At 35.4% G+C, this 24,829-nt stretch overlaps 2 protein-coding genes across 2 annotated transcripts; one reads left to right on the plus strand and one right to left on the minus strand.

The window, feature by feature from the left end:
• The first annotated feature begins 3,417 nt into the window (after positions 1 to 3,417).
• Positions 3,418 to 21,314, plus strand: LOC131435727 (steroidogenic acute regulatory protein-like). The gene is made up of 12 exons (XM_058603883.1): positions 3,418 to 3,849; positions 4,982 to 5,201; positions 5,261 to 5,418; positions 5,478 to 5,636; positions 5,702 to 5,755; positions 5,823 to 5,952; positions 6,014 to 6,159; positions 19,636 to 19,788; positions 19,845 to 19,949; positions 20,012 to 20,610; positions 20,675 to 20,798; positions 20,863 to 21,314. Exons 2-12 carry the CDS (start codon positions 5,054 to 5,056, stop codon positions 21,013 to 21,015), a joined length of 1,929 nt encoding a protein of 642 aa, XP_058459866.1. The 5' UTR covers positions 3,418 to 3,849; positions 4,982 to 5,053; the 3' UTR covers positions 21,016 to 21,314.
• Positions 21,315 to 21,354: 40 nt separating this feature from the next.
• LOC131435728 (SIFamide-related peptide) lies at positions 21,355 to 21,970 on the minus strand. The gene is made up of 2 exons (XM_058603884.1): positions 21,748 to 21,970; positions 21,355 to 21,691 (listed from the first exon to the last, which is right to left on the minus strand). The coding sequence occupies exons 1-2, from the start codon at positions 21,884 to 21,886 to the stop codon at positions 21,603 to 21,605; spliced, it is 228 nt and encodes a 75-aa protein (XP_058459867.1). The 5' UTR covers positions 21,887 to 21,970; the 3' UTR covers positions 21,355 to 21,602.
• Positions 21,971 to 24,829: the final 2,859 nt, after the last annotated feature.

Raw genomic sequence — 24,829 nt, forward strand, 5'->3', positions numbered from 1 at the left:
CCTACAGATTGATGGCTATCCCATCTGTGCCTTTTGAAAAATGAAGAAGTTACAGCAATTTTGGTGAAATGCAAAAATACATACGCCCTTTTTAAAAATCAGTCGTGAGTCGGATTGACCTCTCAACCGGTTCAAAACTTATGGTTTACCATACTGAAGCCATGTGCAAAGTTTCATCCAAATCGGAGAAGGTGGATTCTGATTTTGTCACTTTTTCGTCTACTCATTCCTGGAATTCCTCAAACGTGTTGAAAAAACCAGAATCGCGGTGCAGGAACGAGTATCTGTTTCCGGTGTTTACTCAGTACCGGTACAAAGCAGTGCCGGACAAGTGTGAATACACGTACTGCAACGCGTGAGAGATATTATCGTCCGTGCGCAGATCTGCATTAGACCTTGGATTATACGGGAAGCGTCTGTGCCGAATCGATTGCCCTTCATAACCGCAAACAAACTAATTTCATATCCTTGACTAATCCAGAACACGCCATCTTTTCAATTTTCATAACAATCTATTCATAATTCCAGTGTGAAAGAGTTCGGTATAAAATTTGTGCATGACCAAAGATAGTATGATTATCTGCTCCAACGAGTTGATCTCGTTGATCTTTTTCTGAAGCATTATCCAGACGTTATCTTCCGTCAGCATCACCGTCAAAAATTACTTGAGCGCACATCTTATAACCTTTGTATAGCATCTAAGTAAAAATTAGTTGAAAAACTTCGTACTCTTCATTGAGTACGATTTTGCACTTAAGAAATTACCACTGTTTGTATGTAGCAGCCCTGCGAACCCATACAATTGGCATGATGTGTTCAATGTGATGCCGTGCGATTGGCACATTGTCGCAAAGCTGAATTACCGGTAGCGACACCTATCAATGCTGAATGGAATCAAGAAAAGGAGGATCCTTTCGTAAATTTTCATATCGGCAGTAGTGATTTGCAACATTTTTATCGTTTATTCAATAGTACAAATAGATATAAGCTATAAAAGTACACTCGAAGTAGAAGAAAATAGATTTCAAAGTGATTACCACTACTTTTTTTTAGTGTGAACTTCGATTAAACATGGAAAATCTTCAGAAATGTATGAAATTGGGTAAGGTTAGGTTTATTCGGATCAGCATTTATTTACACAGAAACCAATGTTATGTTGATTTCTCGAGTACTAGAATGTATAGCGATCGAGTACTATTTATTTTGGATACTTTATCTATTATTTCCAGACATTTGAAAAATGGTATCAAACCAAGTTTAATGCTTCATTCTGAATAAACGGTAGATTTCGCACAATTAATTAGGATCAACATTACCACCTCAGAGTAAAAACTTTTTCTTCAACTTCTACTATGATTTTTCAAATGAATTTGCCCGTTTTTATAGAAAATCGTTGAAAAGTTGGAGTCATTGAAAATTTTCCTAACGATTTGACAGCCCTTGCTGAAAGTATCATCTCTAAACATTTCAGTTTTGCGACAATATGCCAATGGCGAAACTGAACTGAAGACTGATTTCTCTCTAAGCTTTGGGTTTGATGAAAGCAAAGACATCATATTAACTAGATATCCAGCTCTCACATTTCCCGAACAAATCTTTCGCAACATCCTTTTTTGCGACCATGGCGCCCTCAGGCGAGTCCGCATCGAATCACGTACATAGAAGTAGGGGAGAGAAATGTCAAATTCGTACGCGCCAAAATAGCAGCACGGCGCACCTATACAATTGATATGACATGTTGAATGAGACGCCGTGCGATGGCGTTGCTGAACTGAAGATTGAAATCGCTCCAAGCTGACAGGGTCTGATGAAAGTCTAAGCTCTAATGGTTTGATGACAGTCAAGTGCACAAAAGATATAAAAATTTCAAAAATGTTCGTTGAATGAAATTTTTAAAATAAAACTGCAGATTAATAAATATCGACAGCTTTATTTATAAATCAGTAAATTTAGAAATAAATCTGCATCATTCTGATTTTTCTCCCCAGTGTTTGGTCGTATCGTCGGTAGTATACTCGTATACTTGTAGCCACAAACTTCGATTTGGATATAAGAGCGTTGTGTTGGCATAAAAGTAATAATATGATTTGCTAGTTTAAAATCTGAGAGCTTAGATTGGTAAGAATTCCAAAAATCGATCAGATTGCCATGTCAATTAATTTTTCCATAGATACCGTTTTGGTGAGATGATCCAAAATATATTAACAGTTTTTTAACGTGTATAAAATGTTGACGTTTATAGGAATATCGCACGCTTAAAAATAGTTACTCAAAAATGAGTAAGATCTCACTCATCTACAGAAAAAGTGGAACAACTCTAATTTAGAGTAACTCCGAAGTTACTCAAATTTGAGTTCTTCCACTGGAAACGATATTTGGGTAAAATCTACTCATTTACTGAGTAATACTTTATTTGTACATGTACCAAAAATAGAGTAACTATCACTCAAATTTTGAGTGAAATTTTATTTCACATATACCAAATTTGCAAAAAAATTTCTCCTTTTCTGAGTGTATTGTATTAAAATATTAAGTAATTGAACTCAATACTATATCAAGTGGTGGTTGCTTGGAGTAGTGTGTTAATCTCAAATTAACATACATGTCAGTTATGCACAGGCACCAATCATACACTTATTCCTCATAAATGACATTTGAGCATATTCGGTTTCATTCTAAAGCACAACACGGAGTTTATCATTCCGGTTTTTGCAGACACAACACCGTTTGTGTTGAGCGACTCACCCTCGAAATACGCGATCTCACTAACAAAATATACAACCTGTTGCTACAAATGGTTATTACAACCTTTAGACTGATCTTGCGAATAGTAACAAAAAAACGAGCTATTGCGTTAAACTCAAATTTAGAGTAGGAGTTACTCAATATCATTGATGATAACTACTCAATTTTTGACGTTTCCATGTATCATTTGAAAATGAGTAACTAGTACTCAAACTAAGTAACTGAGTAACTTTTTCTAAGCGTGCGGGATGTCGATTATTCAATAACCGGGTATAACTTTCAAACTAATCGATCTATCGATTATCGGGTTAATATTCGATTACTCAATTAATTATTCGTTTATCGTTATTGCGTTTTTCGAATTATTCGATTAGTTTAGTACTATCGAATATTATTAATATTATTAGTGTCGTTTATTTATACCCGGCTTTAACCTTTTTTATCGTTCGCTGGGTTCATCGAACATAGGTTTCAAATTGATCGATTAAATATTAAAAGATTATCTGGGTTTGAAATCGATTACTCGATTTATTGATCGATATTTAGACATCTCTATAGACGTTTAGTAAAATAACAATAAAAGTTTGAGCTGAACCTGCAAGTCAGTCAAACCATTGTTTGTTTTGATAACGTATGCCAGATAAAATAATAATCGGTAATATAGTTTCGTTATTGATTTACACATAATTCAGTATTATTTTATCAAACAATTTAGTGTGCAAGTGTATCTTCAAGTGCAAAATAAGTCAAATAACAGTTGAAGGAATCGCAATTTCTACACAAAGCGAAGATTATAAAAATTGCAGCGTAGAATCAAAATGAAAGCAGTTTGCCTGCAGGTTGCAAAAAGTTTCTTTTACATTCTGCTACTGTTAGTTTTCATTTTGTTCAGCTTTGCTTCGCGTGTACTTTTTGTGTGAACGAATCTCCGAATCTCCACGGATTCATTACCCTCCGAACGACGTAGTTTTCTGGCCTCAAACTTCCACTAATCTAGCTTGTCTAAACTCAGAAACTCGTAATGTGAAATAGCAATGAAAACCCAATCAGTGGCGAAAGTAATAATCAACTATGTTTAAATACCCAGATTGTGGATTACTTCTGGTAAATGTTATCCATTATATTGAACCTGTAGTATAGTGTGTACTTTTGATGTTCCTTCTGTTCCGACGACACGCTGTCATCAAGGTTATGTGTTCGACGTTGGCGCACCCTCAAACATTGTTTTGTTGTTTCACTGTTCACCTGTACCATACTTCGTAGACAATATTTTGTATTATTTTTAAAAAAAAAGCAAACTCAGTCTTGTGATGTTAATAGCTAAATCCTTGGTTCGTTTTATGCTGTCTGATATTGTTTCCTTCAATTTCTTTGTAGTATAATGCTTCATGGACAATCGAAATAGTTTGCCAATCAATTGGATTACGATATGTCACATATTTAAGCATAGACCTGACTGATATTTGAAAAACGGAACTTCTTTGATTTGTGAAAAAGTTGAATCACCACCTGCTGCCACCCTTTGGTTGTTGTTGTGTGGGCTTGCCATAAACACCAGGAATAATATAACAAGATTAGGATGTCGAATTCTTGGAAAAATATTAAAAAATCGAATCAATCTCCCTGTATTTTCCTACTTTTTTGAAAATTACTTCATCAATCCACACTATGTTTTATATAATATGTTTAGTTAAGCACGTAAACCTTTCGTTTTAAACACAATAGTACAACTCATTAAAAATCTTCATTGCTACATATTTCGCTTTTTTTTTACATGAAAAGTGTTATTCGAAAAGGGTTGTTGCCAAATATAGCTTAAAAAGTCGGGGTATTTTTCACTAATTCCATTCCATTCAGTTATAATCATTTTTTATTTTTTATTTCTAATAGGTGTAAATTTATTTAGAAAATTTCGTTTGCACACGTAAAACTTAATCTATTGGCTTGTACAATCAAACTTTTCTTAAAATCTTAGCAAATTTAATGGTAGGTATGTAGGATTTTTTTTCTCAGTGTGTGAAATGATTGTATACATTTTTTAATACTTTGGCACATATTTAATGTTTTGCTCAATGTAAACATTTTTGTTCATTACTGATTACATGAAATCATTGCACATTGTACATATCGCAAAAGTTTATTCTGATGTTTTGTTTTCTTGTTGTTTTGTTGCCATCCGAATTTACTGCGACATTTCAAACTTACTAAAATGGAAATTTGTTTGTATCACCTACAGTCAAAAGGTTTCTCATATATCACCAAGGTGCATCATCTGCACAGGAAGTGTTAGAGGCGTACCACAACTGCAATGGCAGACGATCGGATCAGAGCAATCTACGCTTCACCAGAATACCAGCAGCATCGATTACGAGTTATTGCCGCACTGCAATTAGATGACCAAAATGAGCAATTAAATGACCAACATGAACAATTACCTACACCCCGCCATGCCGGAAGTAAGCATTCGTCCTTAACGTAGGGTACATTTGTCACGATAGGAGAATTTACTTTCCAGTTCCGCGATCCCAATCCCACATGGTCAACCTGTTGTCCGATGATTTCATCGCTGGATACATGGACGAAGGCCGAATGTCTGTGGTGCGCCGATTTTTCTGCTTATTCGTTACATTCGATGTAGTATTCGTCTCGCTTCTCTGGATTATCTGCGTTGTGGTACGATACGGTGCATTTGAAGTTAGTTGAACATTTCTGAACTTATTTATTGTTTTCAGATTACAGGTGACAACATTATGCACGCTTTACAGTCTCAAGTGGTACACTATACCATCTATACCTCGTTGTTCGACGTGGTCATAACCGCTTTGATACGGTTTATTTTCTTGACTCTGTTTTATGGGCTGTGTCATCTGAATCACTGGATTGTGATAGCAGTACGTATTTTCAGAACAATTTTTACAGCCTAGCTTCAAGTAACCATTGACTCATTTCATTCCAGTTTTCTACAACCGGTTCATGCGCCTTTTTGATCTATAAAGTGTTTATGTACAACGTGAGTTAAAATTTCTTCATAAACTGTTCAGTTTTGTTTTACTTTAACTCCAAACTTCACTTCTCAGTGGACAGCGACACCGCAACCCGTTTTCGAGGTTCTGCTGGTCGTGATATCATTTGTTCTGGCATGGGGCGAAGCATGGTTTTTGGATTGTCGGGTTATTCCTCAGGAACGATATGCGAGTAGGTACAATGGTAAGATTTCCGTATACTAACTTCCTCGGTAGTACTGTCTAATTTATATCCACTATTTAAGCTTTCATTCAGTCTCAAGCGGAAGCGCGTACTCCACTGCTAGCTCAATTTCTTACATCAAGTCTGGCAAGAGCTACCGAAAGTGTTAGAAATTATTACTCTCCCTATGATTCCATCCACAACAGCGAAGATGAGGAAGATGAACAGGTAAATTACTATTCTTGCTTGAGTAATCCTATAGTAGTTACACTGACATGACAACTATTTTCCGAAATGATTGATTAATCCTTGATTTTATTTCGTGATAATATATTTATTGTGCTCAATCGGGTATTCTTTGGATATGGCTGCTGAGAATGCTAATCCAATTATCACTTGATCTCTGATCTTCAATCTCGAACGTTTAGCTTCTGTAATTATTTACCCATCATTGACATTTTCCTGGCAGTCGAGCTTCATCTTCTGATCGAAGAAAACGTTCTTACCAGTTCTTTCCATCAAATGAGAAACATACTCGATTTTTTGTTCAGTTCAAAGAAAAAGTATGCGGTTGAAAATATTCCAAAATCGGTATGTGACATTTTTTTCGTTCGTGCATTAATTATATTTATTGGGTAGTATGATTGAAACTAACAGCATGCTTGAATTTTGATTGTTAATGCTACGCGTTGATCACGTTTATGTCGAAAAAAGGACCTTACTAATTTACAAACGGTTTAATCGGAATAAAAATAACTAGTTTAAACTGCAACGTTTGTTGTGTGTAGCTCTAGAGGCTGTTATTCATCGAACTACTGGAAAGGTGATGCTTAAAAAACAGAGAGAATTTTGATTTTATTATTAATAGAAAAAAAATCAAAATCGATCGTCCTAAGCAAGGCGACAACTTTTTATTCCGTGTAATTTCCCCCCAAAATAATTCGAATCTCATGTTAAATCGTAGAATTCGTTTTGTGTTATATCGTTAAAATCGCTAGAACTCATGATCGAGATGATATAAGATTAAAGAAGTGATTGTTGATGGGGAAATCGAATTGAAGACGTCTAAAGCAAGAAACATTTGGTGATAGATTTTTTAAATTTCTGACGATGAGTTTGTTCCAACTTGTTCTACTTTTTTAACGCAAACGCTGTATCTGATACCTTCATTTTCAATTAACAGAACGTTCTCGTTGATATAAAAGCCCGTGATATTGATGATATTTCGTTTTGGAAACATAAATTCAAAAATACATAAATGAAATATTTTTCTTTTATTTTTTTTTTGCAAAAACATCTTATAAAATAGTTGGGGTCCACTACACACTTAAATTTTATTGTTGAATCTCGGCAAAAAAATGCCGATCGATTTGCTCGGTAATCGTTTCGGTACAATGTATAATTACTAAGAATATCGGCAATCCTAAATTTGTTAAGTACGTCAATTATTACAAACTAATTATACTCAAACTTGTCAACAGAAATTTGCGGTTAGCTCGGCAGAGGCGATCAGTATTGAATCATGAATTACCGAGTCATCAGTAACAAACAAAGGATTTTGCTTTGTTATTGTATGAAATGAGAATAATGACACAACGACACAAAAGCTAAAGTTGGGGAGAGCGGGTGTTTTATTAATGTTCATTTTAATTCAACATACAAAAATCAGACAATTATTTCTAGTGCTTCTCAACGCCTCTATCTGGAAATAAGCAGATATTTGTGAGTATATATGAAGAGACATAGTTTTTTATTGCACTTACCTTTTCACGAAATATAAAAATCTTTTTCTTTCATCCAATTTATATGTTTTCCGTCTTCAAACTCCACGAACAATGGCGACTTGGTGATTTGCGCAACTGACAAGAGACATAAGACAAGTGTCAGTAGTTTCAGTAAAAGCTAACACATTGTTCTAAGTATCGGCAAACGGATTTGATGATTTAGGCATAATTGTTGTTTGGTGACAAGTTCAGCATAATATTATTCCAAACTTCGACAAAATAAGTTTCTTGGCCGAGATATCAGAATATTACTTCAACGAATTTCGGAAAAGAGCATTTGGATTAGTGAAAATCAGTAAAGTGCCGTATTACCGATGTAGTTCGGCATTTCAATATGCCGAGCTCGAGAATCTAAGTGTGTAGGAGATTGATAGTATCTATAATCTTGTTCAAGACCTACTGAGTTCTTGCTTCCATGTCGTAAAAAGCCACATTTAGGGCATGTTCAGGAGTGTTCTAGTTCTAGATTCAGAATTTATGTCAGTTTCAAAATTTTAATCTAGAATTTATACCAAAATAAACTGCGTTTATCTGTGTTTAAAATATAGAAAAAATAGAACGGTAGCGTATACCAGTTTTAAATTTGACAGTAGAACCAAATACAAATTATAATACGGAATACTTCGACAAATTTTCAAAGACACATTTAGCATCGTGCGGTACACTGTCATGATACACTGTCAGAGTGACAATGTACTTTAACAAGTTTTCTATAAAACTAGCAACACTGAAGGGTAAGAACAAGTTCACCATAGTTACTGTTTATTATATTGAAAAAAAAAAATAAACAAACAGTTTTTATCTGATAATCAAGATCACAAGCGAAATGTAAGTTAAACAAATCTAGAATGGTTAAGCCACCATGAATATACTACTAGCTGTATTGATATTTGTAGATTCGTGGGTATTTGTGTCATTTTTCATCTTTTGTGCTAGTGCCGGTGATATTTAGACTGATTGTTGCAGTTTAATACAGCAACGATAAACATAAACAAACAAGTTTGTTTTGCACCGTAGCCACTAGCATAAAGCGTTGCCAGAAACGATCTCCTTCCACATTTTCAAACTATCGCTATGAAAGGGAGTAATTTGCTACACTCAAAATAATAATCATGTTATCGTTACGTGAAAAGTTATGTGAATATTTTCCACCCTACTTTTCACGTAGATTTTAATGGACTGGCATTTAAAAGCTGTTTAATGCATAATCTTGTAAAACTTACGTGTTTCATAGGTAGAATGTAATGTATTGTTCATATCCCATTTACCTATCAGTTCATATCAAATTTAGACACCAGAGAATTACTTTTTTATATATTGGTTGAAGTCAAAAGGGAGATTTCGGATGTTTATATAAATCAATGAAATGAAAAACACCATGAAAAATAAAACATTTATTTCAGAAAATTAGTATAAAATTTCAATAGCTTAAAAATAAACTAATAACGTCGTGGTATCTCAAATCGACAAGCCTCCAAAAATTGTTTTTGTTGTCACTGCCATCCAACCGAAGCTGCAGTCGAGAGGCGAGAACTCCCACAGCACAACCGATGCAGGTTAAAGTCGCATTACATGGTTCCAGTATCTCTAGCTTCATACCGATTTCGAACTCGTTTTTCGGTGGACCAACGGCCTGTTTCGGCAGGAGCGGGCAAACTCCCGGTCTCATGCAGGCGCTCGGTCCAGTTGAACACATGAAAACTTTTATACTGGAATGGTCCGGACGATGAAGTCAACAACTGTAACTAATTAACATTTTTCTCAAATATTTACACTACTTACACTTTAGCCCTGTTCGCCATTTTCAAAGTCGATTTTTTTACACTGGAAATTCACGTAGATTGTTTGACGTTTGGTCAATTCACGTAAACCTTATGTGATGACTCTATTCATTTTAGGGGATGTTCGTATAACATTCATTTTCGTCACGTAAAATATTCAATTTGACATTTGAAACCATTTTACGTGATTTTTCAAGTAAATCGAACGTGAATTTTTATTTGAGTGTAGGCTTACTTGTTCAGGCTGTGAATCAAACATTGGCGGTTTGTTTGTATGGGACTTAGAGCAAATTCAGCAACTGCAAGATTTATATGGGTGGTCTATAATGTAAATGAAACTGAAACAAACGTATCCCCAGCAATCCGTTTTAGTTTTATTTATTCGACCAGTTCTACTGTCAAATTTAAAACACTGGTATATTTTTTCTATATTTGAAACACAGATAAAACGCTGCTGGGGCTGCCAGTTTATTTTGTTATAATTTCTAGGTTTAAATTTTAAAACTGACATAAATTATGCATCTAGAACTAGAACACTCCTGAATATGCCCTTAGGGGTATTATTATTTGTATTTGGTAGAACTGTTCGAATAAATAAAACTAAAATGGCTTGCTGGGGATATGTTTGTTTCAGTTTCAGTTATATTATAGACCACCCATACGAATCGTGCAGCTGCTGAATTTCTTCTTCTTTTTAATGATTAAAATCTCGGTACTTTTTTTGCTTTCCTCTATAGAAAGAATAAAGAATTGATAGGAAAATCCATTTTTGATCGGACCCCCCCTCGAAACCCGACGCGAAACCGATGGGAACGGGTTGGGCTCAGGTTCTGAAAAGGGTTTCGGGTATTCGATATACTTGACCCGAACAGTGAACCCGACAAGATCGAATTCAGAAAAAATTGTTGTCTGGTTCGGGTAGAAATTTTGAGTGTTCATCGGGTTCGGGTCGGGTACGGGTATAGAATTTTTATTTTCGATCGGGTACGTGTCGGGGCTGGGGTTCACTAGGAGATCGATAGTACCTATTATCTTTCTCCGAACAGGACCAGCCTAAAGACGGTGTGGAAATCTGGTGGAAAATAACCAAGATTAGATTCACTGGGTTTCTGCTTACACGTCGTATATCAGATTGCTGATGCTTTCAATGTTTTAAATCTGAAGACTCTTTTTATTAAACTATCGCTTCATTCAACCAACAGTTTTTGTGGTCGGAAGTCGGTCAAGCTGAAGCTTACGATCGGTACGCGTCGGGTTCGGGCTTAAGAAATTGCATACCAGACCATCTCTTAAAAAATTTTCGGGTGGGAATTCTTCTACTGGCCTGCAAATATTTGATGCTTTAGTTAATTGAAGTCAATTGGTAAATACATAATGGTGGAATGAGCAATGCGCAGAAAATAGAGTTTATAGAATCTTCGTTATAATCGAAGTGCACGAATCAAATCCACAGTAATCGAGATTCTTCCAGAAGATCCTCGTATAAACTCTAAGGAGATTTACCTAGTGCCCAACGATCCAAAAAACCAAGCATTCAAACCCCCAGTAGAAATCGCTAGAATTATATCCAGAGGAGGCACAAAAGGACTCACAGATGTGATAAAAATTGGAAAATACCGCTTCAAAGTGATTTTACCTTCAAGGAAGAAACAAAAAAATACTGAGAAAGTCAAAATAGAATATGAATGACTGAGACTATACTCCCCAAACATTTCTAGAAATACAGTGCGGACCAATCATAACATTTCTCAAAAAGACTCATAATCAAAATCATAATCAAAATAAGTACAGTTCTTAGAGACATCATTAAGGTGAAATGTAGCGGAATGCGAAAATCGCGTGTTTGATCAATTATTCAAAAACTAGACCGATTTTCGAAAAACCAAAAACACTTAAGTTTTCGAAATCAAATTTATCATAACTAAGTATTCTTAGAATTTTGAAATTTTGCTTTGCCGAGCCGTAATTGGTTTTTGAAATGTATAAACGGTAACTATTCCGTTCCACGGTAATGATTTTATAACTGAAAAGTAGTGTTTGTAGCAGAATTTCACAAAGAATCTGAAAATGCAACTCAAAATTATAAAATATTAGCTAAAACAACCGAAATTTGGAAAAGTTTACATAAACTTTTCTGCATTTTTTTTATTGCTTGTGCGCTGCTGTTTCGTATTGAAATGCACGGTGGACTCAGTGGCATTATATCGAGAGCAAAAATTACATATAAAATTATAACGCGAATTTATGCAGCATTGGGTTTTGTGTTGAAATAAAAACGAGTTGAATACAATAAAATGGGTATTGTAAGAAATCGTTTATTTTCTAAGTAACTGTCATTTATAATGCTAATAATGTCCAATTCAGTTGAGTTCAATGCATTGATGTTGCTGAAGCAATAAAGCCTGGCTGTGTGATATCGTATAACAGGTATTATTTTAGATTGTAGCAATTTTTATAGCAAAACTATAACTTCATCATTGGCAAGCTACTGAATGAAATACAAACCAAGTATTATCGTGATACAAACAATGTGATAAACATTGAAAAACAACAGGCATATACATGGTTAGCAAGTTAGTCAATACATATACATATTACCTCATGTTAGTCATTCACAATTACTCATGATTTATAGCTCTAGTGTAAGAGTAATCACTAACAATAACGATTGAATTAGCATATATTCAAAGTGTGAAGGATTCAAAAATCCATTACGTCCAGTCTTGTTTACAAGCCAATATAACGAGAGGTAAACCCACTGCGCTCAATCATTGAAAAAAGTTTTTGTTTCTATGTGTCCGTTTTTCTTGGTATGCTTTGTGCGACGGTTCGTTCAACTGAAGCGGATAAAATTTTGCGCGCATTTTATGACGCTACATTTCACCTTAAAGATTTCAGTGAACAAATAGTAGCAGAACCCATTGATCAGAATAGAGTCAATATCAAAAATCTTGAAACGAATTAATATAATACAATCAAACATCCAATCTGTAAGACCAGCTGAGGAAAGAGAGGAGTTAGCATACTTTCTCAAAGACGAAATTTTGATATAGCATGTCTCCAAGAAATCTGGCTTAATGATAAGGAATAGTTTTTAAATTTTTAATTAACATAATTTTAGACTTAGATCAGAACCTGACCTGGATTCTGAAACTGAGTTTTAGATCTGAATTTTGGAACATAGATCTGAACCTAAACTTTGGACCTGGGTTCAGAAACCTAAATCTGATCCTAAATTATGGAACTTAATTATTAACTTGAATTCTGAAACTAAATTCTAAAGCTGGATTCTGCAACTGAATTGTAGACCTGGAGCAACTGAATTCTAGGCTTAGATCTGAACTTGAATCCAAATTCTGGACCTGGATTATAGAACTGAGTTCTAGACGTGAATTCTGGAACTGAGTTTTGGACCTAAATTATAGAACTGAATTTTGTACCTAAATTATGCAACTGGATTCTGGAACAGTACTCTGAAGCTGAATTCTGTACCTGTATTCAAAAGCTGCATTCTGAAAATGAAATGACCAAAATAACTAGCTTTGATTCAATTTACTCCTTTAACAGGTGCAATATTATTTCTGACGTCTCAGGCGTAAACGAGTGACGATTTATTACTGGCCGTCGTAAGCACTAATAAACCGAAGACGAAACGCGAAGAAATATAAACAAAATATGTGCTTTTTGCACAAACCAACAAAACCCCTAAATGTTTGATTTTTGTTTTTTGAGATTATTTGTGATTATCTCATACTACATACTACACCCGGGTTGGCGGTTCAAAGCATATGGTGCTGGTCTTACAAGCCAGTTGTCGTAGCCATGGTGTCTGTTGAAATAGAAAGGCAAACTTCCACAAAAGGAATGTAATGCAAAGACTTTGACTTTGTTCATACTACTGAAAATTTGATCATAAATCACTGTTCATATTTTTCGGAAAATGCTGATCTTCAAGTGAAATGAATTTTATTACACTGGACCATCAATTTACGCGCAAAGTCGGAGGTGCGCAAATTAAATTTCGCGTAAATTAAATGAAACATTTTATATTTTGTTTTTTTAATAACACAAAAAATTAAACTACGTTCATACGCAAATGCATCTAGCACCACATATGAGTATATCCAGAGTATGAAAATCAACAAGAGATCTTCCAAGAACTACTTGGAATACTGTCCTTAGAGATTACACTGTGCCACAACAAGAACTACAACGACTAATATCTATTTTTTGTTTGCTGTTCATATTTTCAGAGTTACACATTGTCTAACTTGCCTAAGTTATAGCTGGTCCAGGTATGTTCTCAGTAGTCCAAGACCTTCAGTGAAAACAGGTTAATCGATCTTCACGAGCAATCAGCAGTTTATGAATAACGTTTCAATGGTGTTCATAGTCATGGAGCTACATATTGCTTACTTGTCTAGACGGAAAAGCAAGCGATCGCAACACAACTAAAAGATTAAATGTTTTTCTGATTTTGAAAATTTGGTACAACTAATCGATAGTTGTTTGAACTAAACTATCATTTTTTGATTTATTGTGCTGGCAGTTTGGCAATGACACCCAGCAAAGACACACACCACGAACGACTAATGAAACATTTCAGTTGAGCAATGACATACACCCTAAGCGGATCCCAGAAAAGTTACCTGTATGCATGAAAGCAAAAAATGTATCAGTTGTTCTAACCAATTATTCACTAAGCTAAACTCACTGATGACTATAATTCCCAAGAGATTATTCATCAGCAAAATGCTCACGGGGCATTAGGAAATTTTTCCTCCACTTGCCGAATGGCTCGCTGGATGAATTTATTTGATTCAAGAATGTTTTCAAGAATGTTGCTTATAAGCCTAATGCTACCGATGCACCTTCAAGAAAATACAAATAGTACCATTTTACTTTAGTAGCCAGTTTTGGAGCGTTAAGCGTTTTTAATTACATTTACATGAACTGTCCGAAAATACATTTATAATGTATATTTTATAATACATTGTTCTACAATTAACTCTTTTCTGCAAACTTTCACTTACATGAAACGGCCACTACTTAACTGACATAAATGACGTTCATTTGCCATTGAAAATTTTCAACACGTTTCTGGTGAAATTAAGAGGAATTTTGGTCTGCGTTTTGCTGTTTTCGTTCTCCGCCAAGAGACAACATGTGAATACAGCAATTTAGTTTACCTGAATGGTTATGACAAACAACATTTGCAATATTGAATTTTTTTGAAACCTACTCAAGGCCTATATTCCACAGTGGTTTTTGATGGACAAGAACTTCCACAAACATGTCAATTTGCTCAATATAGTATTATGAGAACATACCGCACTCAAAAGTTATGCAAAAGTCACGAATCACGCGTTCATATACAGATTTTTTTTCCAATTCACTTAATTCACTGAATTTCATCCCAAGATATGCACTCTCTTTATATTTACACTTTACATTTTATATAATATGCACACTCGGAGATGGCTGAGCCGATTTTCACCTAAGATTCAAATGAACGGTCTCATGGTCCCATGGTCTGCTACTGAATTTCATCCCAATCCAACTTCCGGTTGCGGAGATATAGGATAATATGCAACAAAAAAATGAAAAAAATATGCACTCACTTTTTTCAGAGATGGCTTCACCGATTTCCACAAACTAAGATTCAAATAAAAGGTCTGATGGACCCATAGTCTGCTAATGGATTTCATTTGGATCCGACTTTCGGTTCCGGAGTTACATGGTAATACGTAAAAATTAGAGAAAAAGTGTGCATTCGTTTTTCTCTGAAACGGCTTAACCGATTTTCACAAATCAAGATTCAAATGAAAGGTCTTACAGTTTCCTAAAAATTTCTAGAACATTTCATCCGAATCGGACTTCCGGTTCCTGAACTAAAGCGTGATAAGTGAAAAATTACCAATTTCATTAGTATTTTTTCATAAACGTGTGTCAAAAACAGGTACAAATCCCATAAAACTGTTTGATAAATTCGTCTAGTTTGCAGAGCTCGTTAGTGAGCATATAAACTAAATTCGGTACTACTTATTCCCCCCTTTCCTGTTCCGGAAGCACCGAAAGTGGTGAAGAAAAACTCCAAAAATAGATCTCACTTCGATTTCTCTGCTATGCTTGAACCGATTTTCACATATCTTGGTTTGAATTAAAGCTCATATTATCTTTAAAGCTGTTAAATTTCATCCGGATCCGACTTCCGATTCCGCATGAGTGTCAAAGTTTTCAAATCGGCATATAGAAAAACAATATGTATAACACCAAAAGGAAAAGAAAACAAAAAGCAAACGATGCGTGCTTTGTTCTAATTCGTACACGCTGTAAAGAAAACGAAACGTTTACGGATGTGTGCTACTAGTGTGTAATATTGGTAAAAGACGGTGCTGCGGTTGATAAAACTTTTATGATAAGTGCGACCGAAAGAATAAACGAATGTCAATGAATTCAAATTTATTTGAAAAAATATGAAATATGAATGAAAGTAATACCGTGCCGGTGGTGTAGTAATCGAATTATAACAATAATAATAATAATCCTACTACATGTTTTTGCTGCTGATTCATGCTGTTCAACTTTACTTACATATGCAAAAGTTACAGAAACGCAGGTTTGTTCCGTTTGTTATATTTAGTTTAATTGGTTTAATCGAAATAGAGCATGAGATAGTAAGTCTAGGATTAACTAGGTTCAAAACTGTTCCAATTTGGAGGTTCCACTTCGCGAAACTTAGCATACAGAACCATAGCATAACTTTTTTTATATCGTTTATTCATACCCGGCTTTAACCTAATTTTGGTCGTTCGCCTTGTTTGTATCCAAAAACGAGGGGGGTGTGATATTATGTGGAGAGGGAGAGGGAAGGTTTTTGTAAATTACAATATGTTATCTTTTAATTAATAGTTTTTTTTGTTTCATAACTAGTGCCATGATCTGAATTATTCCAATACTTTTACTCGATCAACACTTTAACGCACTGCATGTCCAGTGGAAGTCTGGAGAATACGGTGGATGAGGGAGCAATTCGAAGCCCAATTCGTTCAATTTCAGCATTGTTTTCATCGACTTGTGACATTGTGATTGTGAGCTCACGCACGGAAAGACCGAAATTAGCATTTTGGCGAAAAAATTAGTTGATTTTCTGATTTTAGTTAGTTATTTTTTGAGACAACTAAAAAAATCTTACTTTTGCTAATTTAGATTTTTTAATTCTAATTTTCTTAATAATAATAAAATATTTGTTGAAATGGCTATTTTTTTAGTTGAATTCACCAATTAAACGTGCTGTCATTTCTTAGCTAAGGCACGCTTCATATCCATTCAACTAATTTTTTAGTTGAGTTAGAGAAATAAAACGTTGTTTTCAACCAACATAAATGGTTGAATTGGTTTCTGCAATTAGCAGCTATATGGCGCTCGTTAACACCATAACGACTACTAGCCACTAGATGGCACACTACTACCGAAAAAAATTTCAGTCGCGGTTATCTTTTCTATATTTGCAGGTATAAATACGATGTTGTATTGGAGAAAAAGACATAAGCGAAACATAAACTTCTTTTTGAAAATTTTACTTCTAAATCGCTGTTTTCTTCATTCGACTTCGCGAAATCGACTCTCTCACTGAAAACTTTGAGCACTCGGAAAACAAAAACCGAATACAAGTAGTACACCGGACGGCGTAGCCCGGAATGAGAAGATACAAAAAAAACATCATTTGACGTATACAATTAGAGTGCAACATTCGAAACTCACTTCACTGTTTCCCGTAAAAACATTATTACCCACAATCGCTTCAACTGCGCACAAATTCTGAATAAATATACTTTCCACAGTTTACGTCATTTTTACATATCGGTTTAGAAATTTATATAGGGATATATCGTAACACATGCGAAAAACATCTAAACAATTTGCGAGCAGTTTCAACAAGACGGTCCCTTTTAGCTTTTTGATGGTTTGTTTTGCTTTGACACTGCTGTCCTTCAGTAATGACGGTGATAGATAAATAGAATCAAAGTTTCTGATTTTAATAACGAAATTAGTTGTCAATGAGAATTTCGTGTTGGATTGAAATATTGCTGGTTTGTGTCCAGAATATTCGCCAACTAAACACTTTCTCTAAAAATAAGAGTTTTTTTCAGCACAGTAAATTCTAAATTTTAACTAATTTTATAGTTATTTTGGAAATTTTGTTGTTAAAATCAACTAATTCAAAAACAGTAATACGAATTAGGCGCAGAGCTAATTTCGGTCGTTCCGTGCGCGGCACCCATTTTGCACAAAGCTTTCTCATATCCAAATATTCGTGAATAATATGTCCAACACGTTCCTTTGATATCTTTAGGGTGTCAGCTATCTCAATCAACTTCACTTTACGGTCATTGAAAATCATTTTGTGGGTTTTTTTCACGTTTTCATCGGTAACAGTCTCTTCTGGACGTCCACTGCGTTCATCGTCTTCGGTGCTCATATGACCAGTACGAAATTTTGCAAACCGCTTACGAATTGTTACTTCGCCCGGTGCAGAGTCTGGATAACACTCATCAAGCCATTTTTTGGTATCGGCGGCATTTTTTTTCATCAAAAAGTAGTGTTTTTTCACAATAACAAAAGTAGCTTCACTCAAAATGCAATATCTCACAAACTAATAATCAGACAGCTGTCAAATTTATACACGTATCTTTTGAAGGTTGGTACTAACTGAAAATGGTATGGATTTAATTCTAGTGGCGCCCTCTCATAGAAACGATACGAACTTTCCAGCCGATATGTTATTGTTGATAAACTCAAATACTATAACTTTGTCGAAGACATAAACCATCTGTCTCATATGATTTAGAAGATATGGACGATATAAATATAAGAAAAAAAACTTGGAATCAATGTTTTTTCATAGTATTAAATGAAATCATCCATATCTTCTAAATCAAATGAGGCAGATGGTTTATGTCTTCGACAAAGTTATAGTATTTGAAATTATTTACAATATTGTTGAAGACTTCAAAATTGTATTTCTTCAAATAAAAAAGTTAGTTTTTTGTGTGTCTTTACAGTGAGTTTTGGAACATGGTTTTTAAGTTTAAAAAAATCTTCAAACTACACCGAGCAACTATTGTGAAGACATCAAACAACTCAGATCAGCCGTTGTAGCATAATAAAAGAAAGCAAACTCATATTACCATCACTAGCAGCAGTGGTGCTAGATATATTAAGGAATGAGCCATCGTTGGGACCTTGTGTCGGTTTTTCTTTAATAACATTTTTTACAGATGTCGAATTATGTTACAGTTTTCGAAGGTTTTCTTCCTCATTAAATTTCCTACAAAAATTACATGCCCGCTGATTTTTTGAGTATATAGGGTGACCTCCAGATGATTTTTTTGTTAAAAGTTAGTTTTCCCATACTAAATCCCATACAAACTTTGAACCGCGGGCGCGAAAATATAGTTTCTCCTATCGAGCTAAAATTTTGCATGGTGCTTATGGGACCCAAAAGGAACACGAAAAGTTTAGTGGAGCTGAAATCAATATTTTGTCCCACCCTAATGTCCACTTCCTACCTTTGTTGTTGAATATTTAATTGTGAGTTTACAGTAACTCTCTCAGCTATCCCTATTTATCTCAATGTCTCTTTCTATTCCATATATCAAAACTAAGAGAATTTAAGAGGATTCAATGTAATCCGCATTAAAACCCATAAACGAAGCCTGGCAATCCTATTCCACATTGAAGTGTTGATGTCACAACACTTTGCTTTTTCTACTGTAGTAAGGTTTCAATGATGGGATGTTGTTTTCTCTTCTTTTGCATAAATACATATGTAGAACGTTGTGTTCGAACTATCTACAACAGCTGATGATTGAGTCGAACATAAATTATTTATTCGACAATATCTCTTCCCAACTGATGCTGCGAAGCAGAATCACTTCATTTTTTGATTATTCTGAATAGTAATTAGTATGCTCTGTTTGGTGAAGACGTTGGAAAACACGCAGTACCTTTTGAGCTATCGACCTATCGGCACATTCATGGACCAATATGTTCCCTAAGAACACTCATTTCAGAGTAGATTAATTATAGCTAACAAACTGAGTTTAAGAAAAATGTTTCTATGTGGTTTCTTACAGGATGAGGAGTTCAAACGCATGGGCACGGAATGCGTTCGGAAGGCGTATGCGTTACTGGAATCGAATGATTGGAAACTGGAAAAGATGACACAAGATGGAGATGTCATTCGAAGTTGCACTCAGGATAAACTTGGAAAAATTTATAGATTAACGGTGAGATTTCGAATTTCAAATTCATACATAACTCCTTTAATCACGATGGTTTCCAGGGGAAAATTCATTATCCTGCTAGACAGTTGCTACAGGAGCTGTATTATAAAATTGAAGAAATACCCAATTGGAATCCAACATTACTAGAGTCGAAGATTATTCGGGTAAGAGAAGAACAGATTAGAAAAAACAGATATACAAAATCAACAAATCATTTTACCTGTAGAAAATTGATAGTCACACGGATATTTCTTACCAAGCGACTATCGGTGGCGGAGGCGGCGTGGTAAAATCTCGTGACTTTGTGAATTTACGATGTTGGCATTTATGTCGCGATGGACGCGTGATAGAGGGTGTGGATCTGTATCCAGCAAATCCAGAGATGGGCGTGCTGACGCCTGTTACCGAGGATACAGATGAAGACAACGACGGACCGGATGGTGCTAGCGATAGCGACGACGAATGTGTCCTGCGCCACTCATCGTCGACCCAAATAACCAAATCGAGTAGCGAATTTAAATTAAGTAGTAATAGTGTAGGTAATAGTAACGAGCAGCAGACAAAAACAGCATTTGCGACGCTTAGCAAAAGCTTAGGAGCGCAAGATTTCCAGCACACCGGTGCAGGTGCTAGCTCCGATCCAGAAGATGTCTTTTCTGATGCATTGACTGAACCAAAAGAGACCGAAGATTCGGACAGAGCTAGTTCGAGCCGAAAACGACGGGCAGCAAAAAGCACTGAAGCGCAGAAAGGAGGTAATGTTTACGTTAGTGCTGCAATCAGTATCGAGTACCCCGGTGCGCCTGTCACGAACAAATATATTAGGTACCAATTAAGCGTGACACGGTTATGAATTGTTGGTCAATCATTCGTTTTGTCTTTATTTCAGAGGTGAAAATAATGTGTCATGCTGGGCGATGCGTGAAATTGAGAATCAAAAAGGTCACTGCATTTTCGAGTGGTTGCTCTGTTTGGATTTAAAAGGCTTTATTCCACGCTATGTACTAGACACTGTATGCAACTCGATGTCGGGTATGTACTTGCGAACAGTTTATTGACGTGTTATTTTTTTTGCAGGCCTATACAACACTGATGCAAGACTATATGACCCATCTCCGTAAGTATGTGGTGGAATTACGAAAAGAAGGAAAAGTGCCTGCGAATAACGTCACAACAACTTCTAGGAGTAAGGTGGCAAACTCCTCCGCTGTTACACCGAAAGCTTCCTAATTTATAAAGTCGATACTAGATTTAGCCGCATATTTTATCCGTTTCCATTATAAATTAGAGACAAAAATCGCGATAATTTGTATTTTGGAAAACATCTGTTTTATTATGTTTGTCGCAATTATGTTGAAATGATTTTGTCCCTAGAAAAAATATTGTTAAAAAAAGTATTCTGAATAACCCTGTGCGTAAATTATTTTTTCAATCAAGAGCTGATCCATCAGAACAGTAGTTTCAGTTCTTTATACCATGTATTGTGATAGAAATAAATTTTTCTATTGGGACAATCCAGATTCCTACAATTCGGTAAAGTTTTACTGTAAGGATAGTAAAAAGAAAGCATTTCTATACTTTCCTCTTATATAAAACAAGCAGGAAATCATTTATTGTTTTTATTTTTACATAGTTTCAAATTTGGTTTACAATTTCCACTCGCAGTCATCAGTTGCAATTCTTCTTCCGGCATCGAATGGGTAATTTTGACTCGTATTCTAGCAGAAATAGTACATATCCGAACATTCGTCCAAAGCTGTTGGCAACGTGGTTTTCTAACGTGGAACTAAGTCGTGTTGTCTATGGTTGCAGTGGAACTATTTCTGTTCTTGAGCGAACCAGGTTTGGCAAGCTTCGGCGGCTATCTCGCACATTGTTGAGAGCACTTTAGCGTTTCCTTCGTATTCTAGAGACACGGATAGTGAACTGGATAAATCTGTACACATTTGGCTTCTTACTTACCAATCGAATTTCCATTTCGTTTCCCAAAAATGCTACCGTTAAATGGGGGCTTCCGGTAGCCCGCCTCAGTGGTGGTACTGATAGTTAGAACCAGCAGAAGAACAAATAACAATGATCCAATAGCTTTGTAGTACGCCATTTCTCAGAATGTTTTGGAGTGAGCTCAAGTGAACTGTGCAAGCTGTAATCAACAACTGTTAATACCGGACTGATACTGGTAAAAGAATTTCTTCTAGTTTATATACGCGGAAGACTGCATTATGCTCTGATAGAAAAAAGGACAAATTTCACTGGACGTTCAAATTAGTAGCCGTTGTTCCCTGTGCTATTAGCCGTAAGTCTCAAAGCAATCTTCCATATAGGACACAGGCGAACTCGTTAAATTATCACTGGGGTAGCAGATTTATTCAATTAATTATCATTTTCCGATGGGCATTACATTTTGGAATGAAATTTTCCCGAACAACAGCGGTGGGTGGTGGGTGATTTCAAAGTCCTAGTTGCACGATGAGTATAATGGCAAACTTTGCAAAACTGACAGAAATTGAATGAACTTTCAAGGAGCTGGTTCTTCAAATCGATCCATCGAAGAATTACTGTACAACATTTATTCTGAATCGATTATTTTTAAACATCATCGAATAAGAATTGGAGGAATTATACTTCGAAGCATATGTTTCTGGTTAAGCCATGTTCGCTTTTCAATACTTGCTGTTTTTGGAATGTTTCTAATAGTCCAGTGATAGTGAAAACAAGTTTTAATATTCATAATTGGCAACTGAAATGCAGATAAAAAAGATTCTTTTCCTGCATTGCTTTTACCAAAATGAAAGTTTTAAATCTGATACACCCCTGTAAGGAGTCATACTCAAATTACATCACGATCTAAGGATGGAGACAGGGTTTTTTTAAAAACTGTTGCAAAAGGAACATCAAAGGGGTAAAGGGGATACTTGGCATAACGTTACGTCACGTACGAGTTCTTATTTTGCCTACTGAAATTTTTCTTGGAGATGGTTTGTCTGATTTTCACAAACCTAGGATCAAATGAAAGGTCCTATGGTTCCATACAAAACTCCTGAATTGCATTCGGGTCCAACTTTCGGCTCCGTAATTACAGGGTGAAGTACTCTCATTGGAACTGTAGCCTCAGCAGTAATACTTACAACTTACATGACTTATGTATAAGGAAAAGTTTTGAATCTAATTTAGAAGATTTTTCTTCTTATTTTACATTGTCGTTCTATTCGACGGCTCGGAATTTCAATTGTGATTCCGGAACCGGAAATCATATCCGCACAAAAATCAGGAACTTTGAAAAAGAACGTAGGACATTTTATTTGAATCCTAGGTTGAGTAAATCGGTTGAGCCATATAGGAGAAAAGCGAGTGCGTTCAGTTATAAAGATTTCTACCACTATTTCCGATACTTCCGGAATTGGTTTGGGGGGACTGCCCAAGTAACAATTTTTGTTACACTAGCTTATTTGTGACTAGTTTGCTACCAGAAATTTGAGTTATTGTTACTAATATCTAGCCACTTGCGTGACTCAAAAAGCGCAGTTTCTACTAGTTGCTAAGTCGGTTAAAAATAAGTTGCCGTTACGTTGTGATACCATACTGAAAAAACTTATCTTTAACATACATAACTTGAAAATAACTTGTTTTCAAGTAAACTAGTTGAAACTTAGTCACATTATAAACATTGAATGAACCCAGAGAACTTTTATTTTGATTTCTCATTATTTTAAATTCATAAATCATGGGAATTATAATATTATCACAATCGATGTTTAATCCCTGTATTATAGAACAAAAAATGGCTACTCTGTCTTTCATTATTTTCGCCAAAAAGAAGTTTTGAAAAAAAAAATATCCTGGTTTTATTTATGTTTTATACACTTCTTGCGACTCCATAGTGTGATCGCCACCTTCAAGCCAACAAAAGTTTTTGGCATTAAAAATGCCTTATTCTTCGCTATACGGGGCCAGGTGTCAATTAAAAGTAAACAATTTATATGTAGTCTACATTTGCTTGACGAAATAAATAAATAAATAAAAGTTTAAAAAATAACCGTGTAACCTTTTTCTGTCATAATATTGAACGCTATTAACTCAGTCATTTGTTGATGGATTGATATAATTTAACAACCAATCGATTCGGAAACTTTTAACTTAAACATGTAAGGCAACGTCGTTTCAGTATTTCAATAGCATACTGGAAAATGGTTAGAATCGTCCTATGTTGTTACAATCCCAGTTGTACAAAATTACGTCAATTTCTTGTTCGGCATAGGAGGCTTTGCGTCATGCATAAAAACACCGCATCGTTCTGCGTAGTATGAAAAGAAATCTATAAATATATGCTGCAAAATATTTTTTTGCCTAGTTTTTTTTTTAATTTAAAAGATAGTTTTATTTAGGCCTATATGCGTACAAGCTTTACGTGGCCGATTGAGCCGATTTTTTTTTAAATAAAAGATTTTTTTTATATTGGATCTCGTTGTCACCTTTTTTCTAGGGGGAGAGGAGTTTCCATTTCCCTCCTGCGAGGATTGAGGGGCACTTTGTTCGTGGCTCGTCTCGTCATCCATTGCCTCATGGGTGGTATTGTTCGCAGTCTTGAGTTCGTTGCTAGTTGCTGTATATGCGCGTTGTTGTACATTGGTTGCAGTTGGTGGTTGGTTGGAGGGTAAGTTGTTAACAACAGCTGGTGTACTTTTTTCTATAGGGGATACTGATGGTTTCGTTGAAGAAGATGCTTCATTGTTGCTGGTTGCTGTCACAGGTGTACTGGGGTTGCTTGGAGTTGGTGTGAAGGAAGCACCGTTGTCTTTTGGTGTGGATGTCTCCTTGTTTAGTTTATCACAATACTTTCCGTAGTGAACAGCTTTTTGGCAATATTGACATGTGATTGTCATAGGTAACAAGTGATTTGCACGGGATTCTTGTATCCTGACCGAAAGTCACATAAGAAGGTATAGACCTCAAGCGTATGCGTAACCTAAGCGGTTTTGTTTTATCGACTGACTTGGATGAGATGAGAAAGCGAACTGTCATTGATTCGAAAAAGTTTTAGATT

This window comes from Malaya genurostris, chromosome 3, assembly GCF_030247185.1.
Source record: "Malaya genurostris strain Urasoe2022 chromosome 3, Malgen_1.1, whole genome shotgun sequence".
Taxonomy (NCBI): Eukaryota; Metazoa; Arthropoda; class Insecta; order Diptera; family Culicidae; genus Malaya; species Malaya genurostris.

What these genes read in the sequence shown, in the direction of transcription:
- LOC131435727 (XM_058603883.1), top strand. Translation starts at nt 5,054, where the DNA reads ATGGCAGACGATCGGATCAGAGCAATCTACGCTTCACCAGAATACCAG. An exon ending in ATATGCGAGTAGGTACAATG is followed by an intron (nt 5,953 to 6,013) that starts GTAAGATTTCCG and finishes CCACTATTTAAG; the next exon opens with CTTTCATTCAGTCTCAAGCG. An exon ending in AAGATGAGGAAGATGAACAG is followed by an intron (nt 6,160 to 19,635) that starts GTAAATTACTAT and finishes GGTTTCTTACAG; the next exon opens with GATGAGGAGTTCAAACGCAT.
- LOC131435728 (XM_058603884.1), bottom strand. Translation starts at nt 21,886, where the DNA reads ATGGCGTACTACAAAGCTATTGGATCATTGTTATTTGTTCTTCTGCTG. An exon ending in ACGAAATGGAAATTCGATTG is followed by an intron (nt 21,692 to 21,747) that starts GTAAGTAAGAAG and finishes CCGTGTCTCTAG; the next exon opens with AATACGAAGGAAACGCTAAA.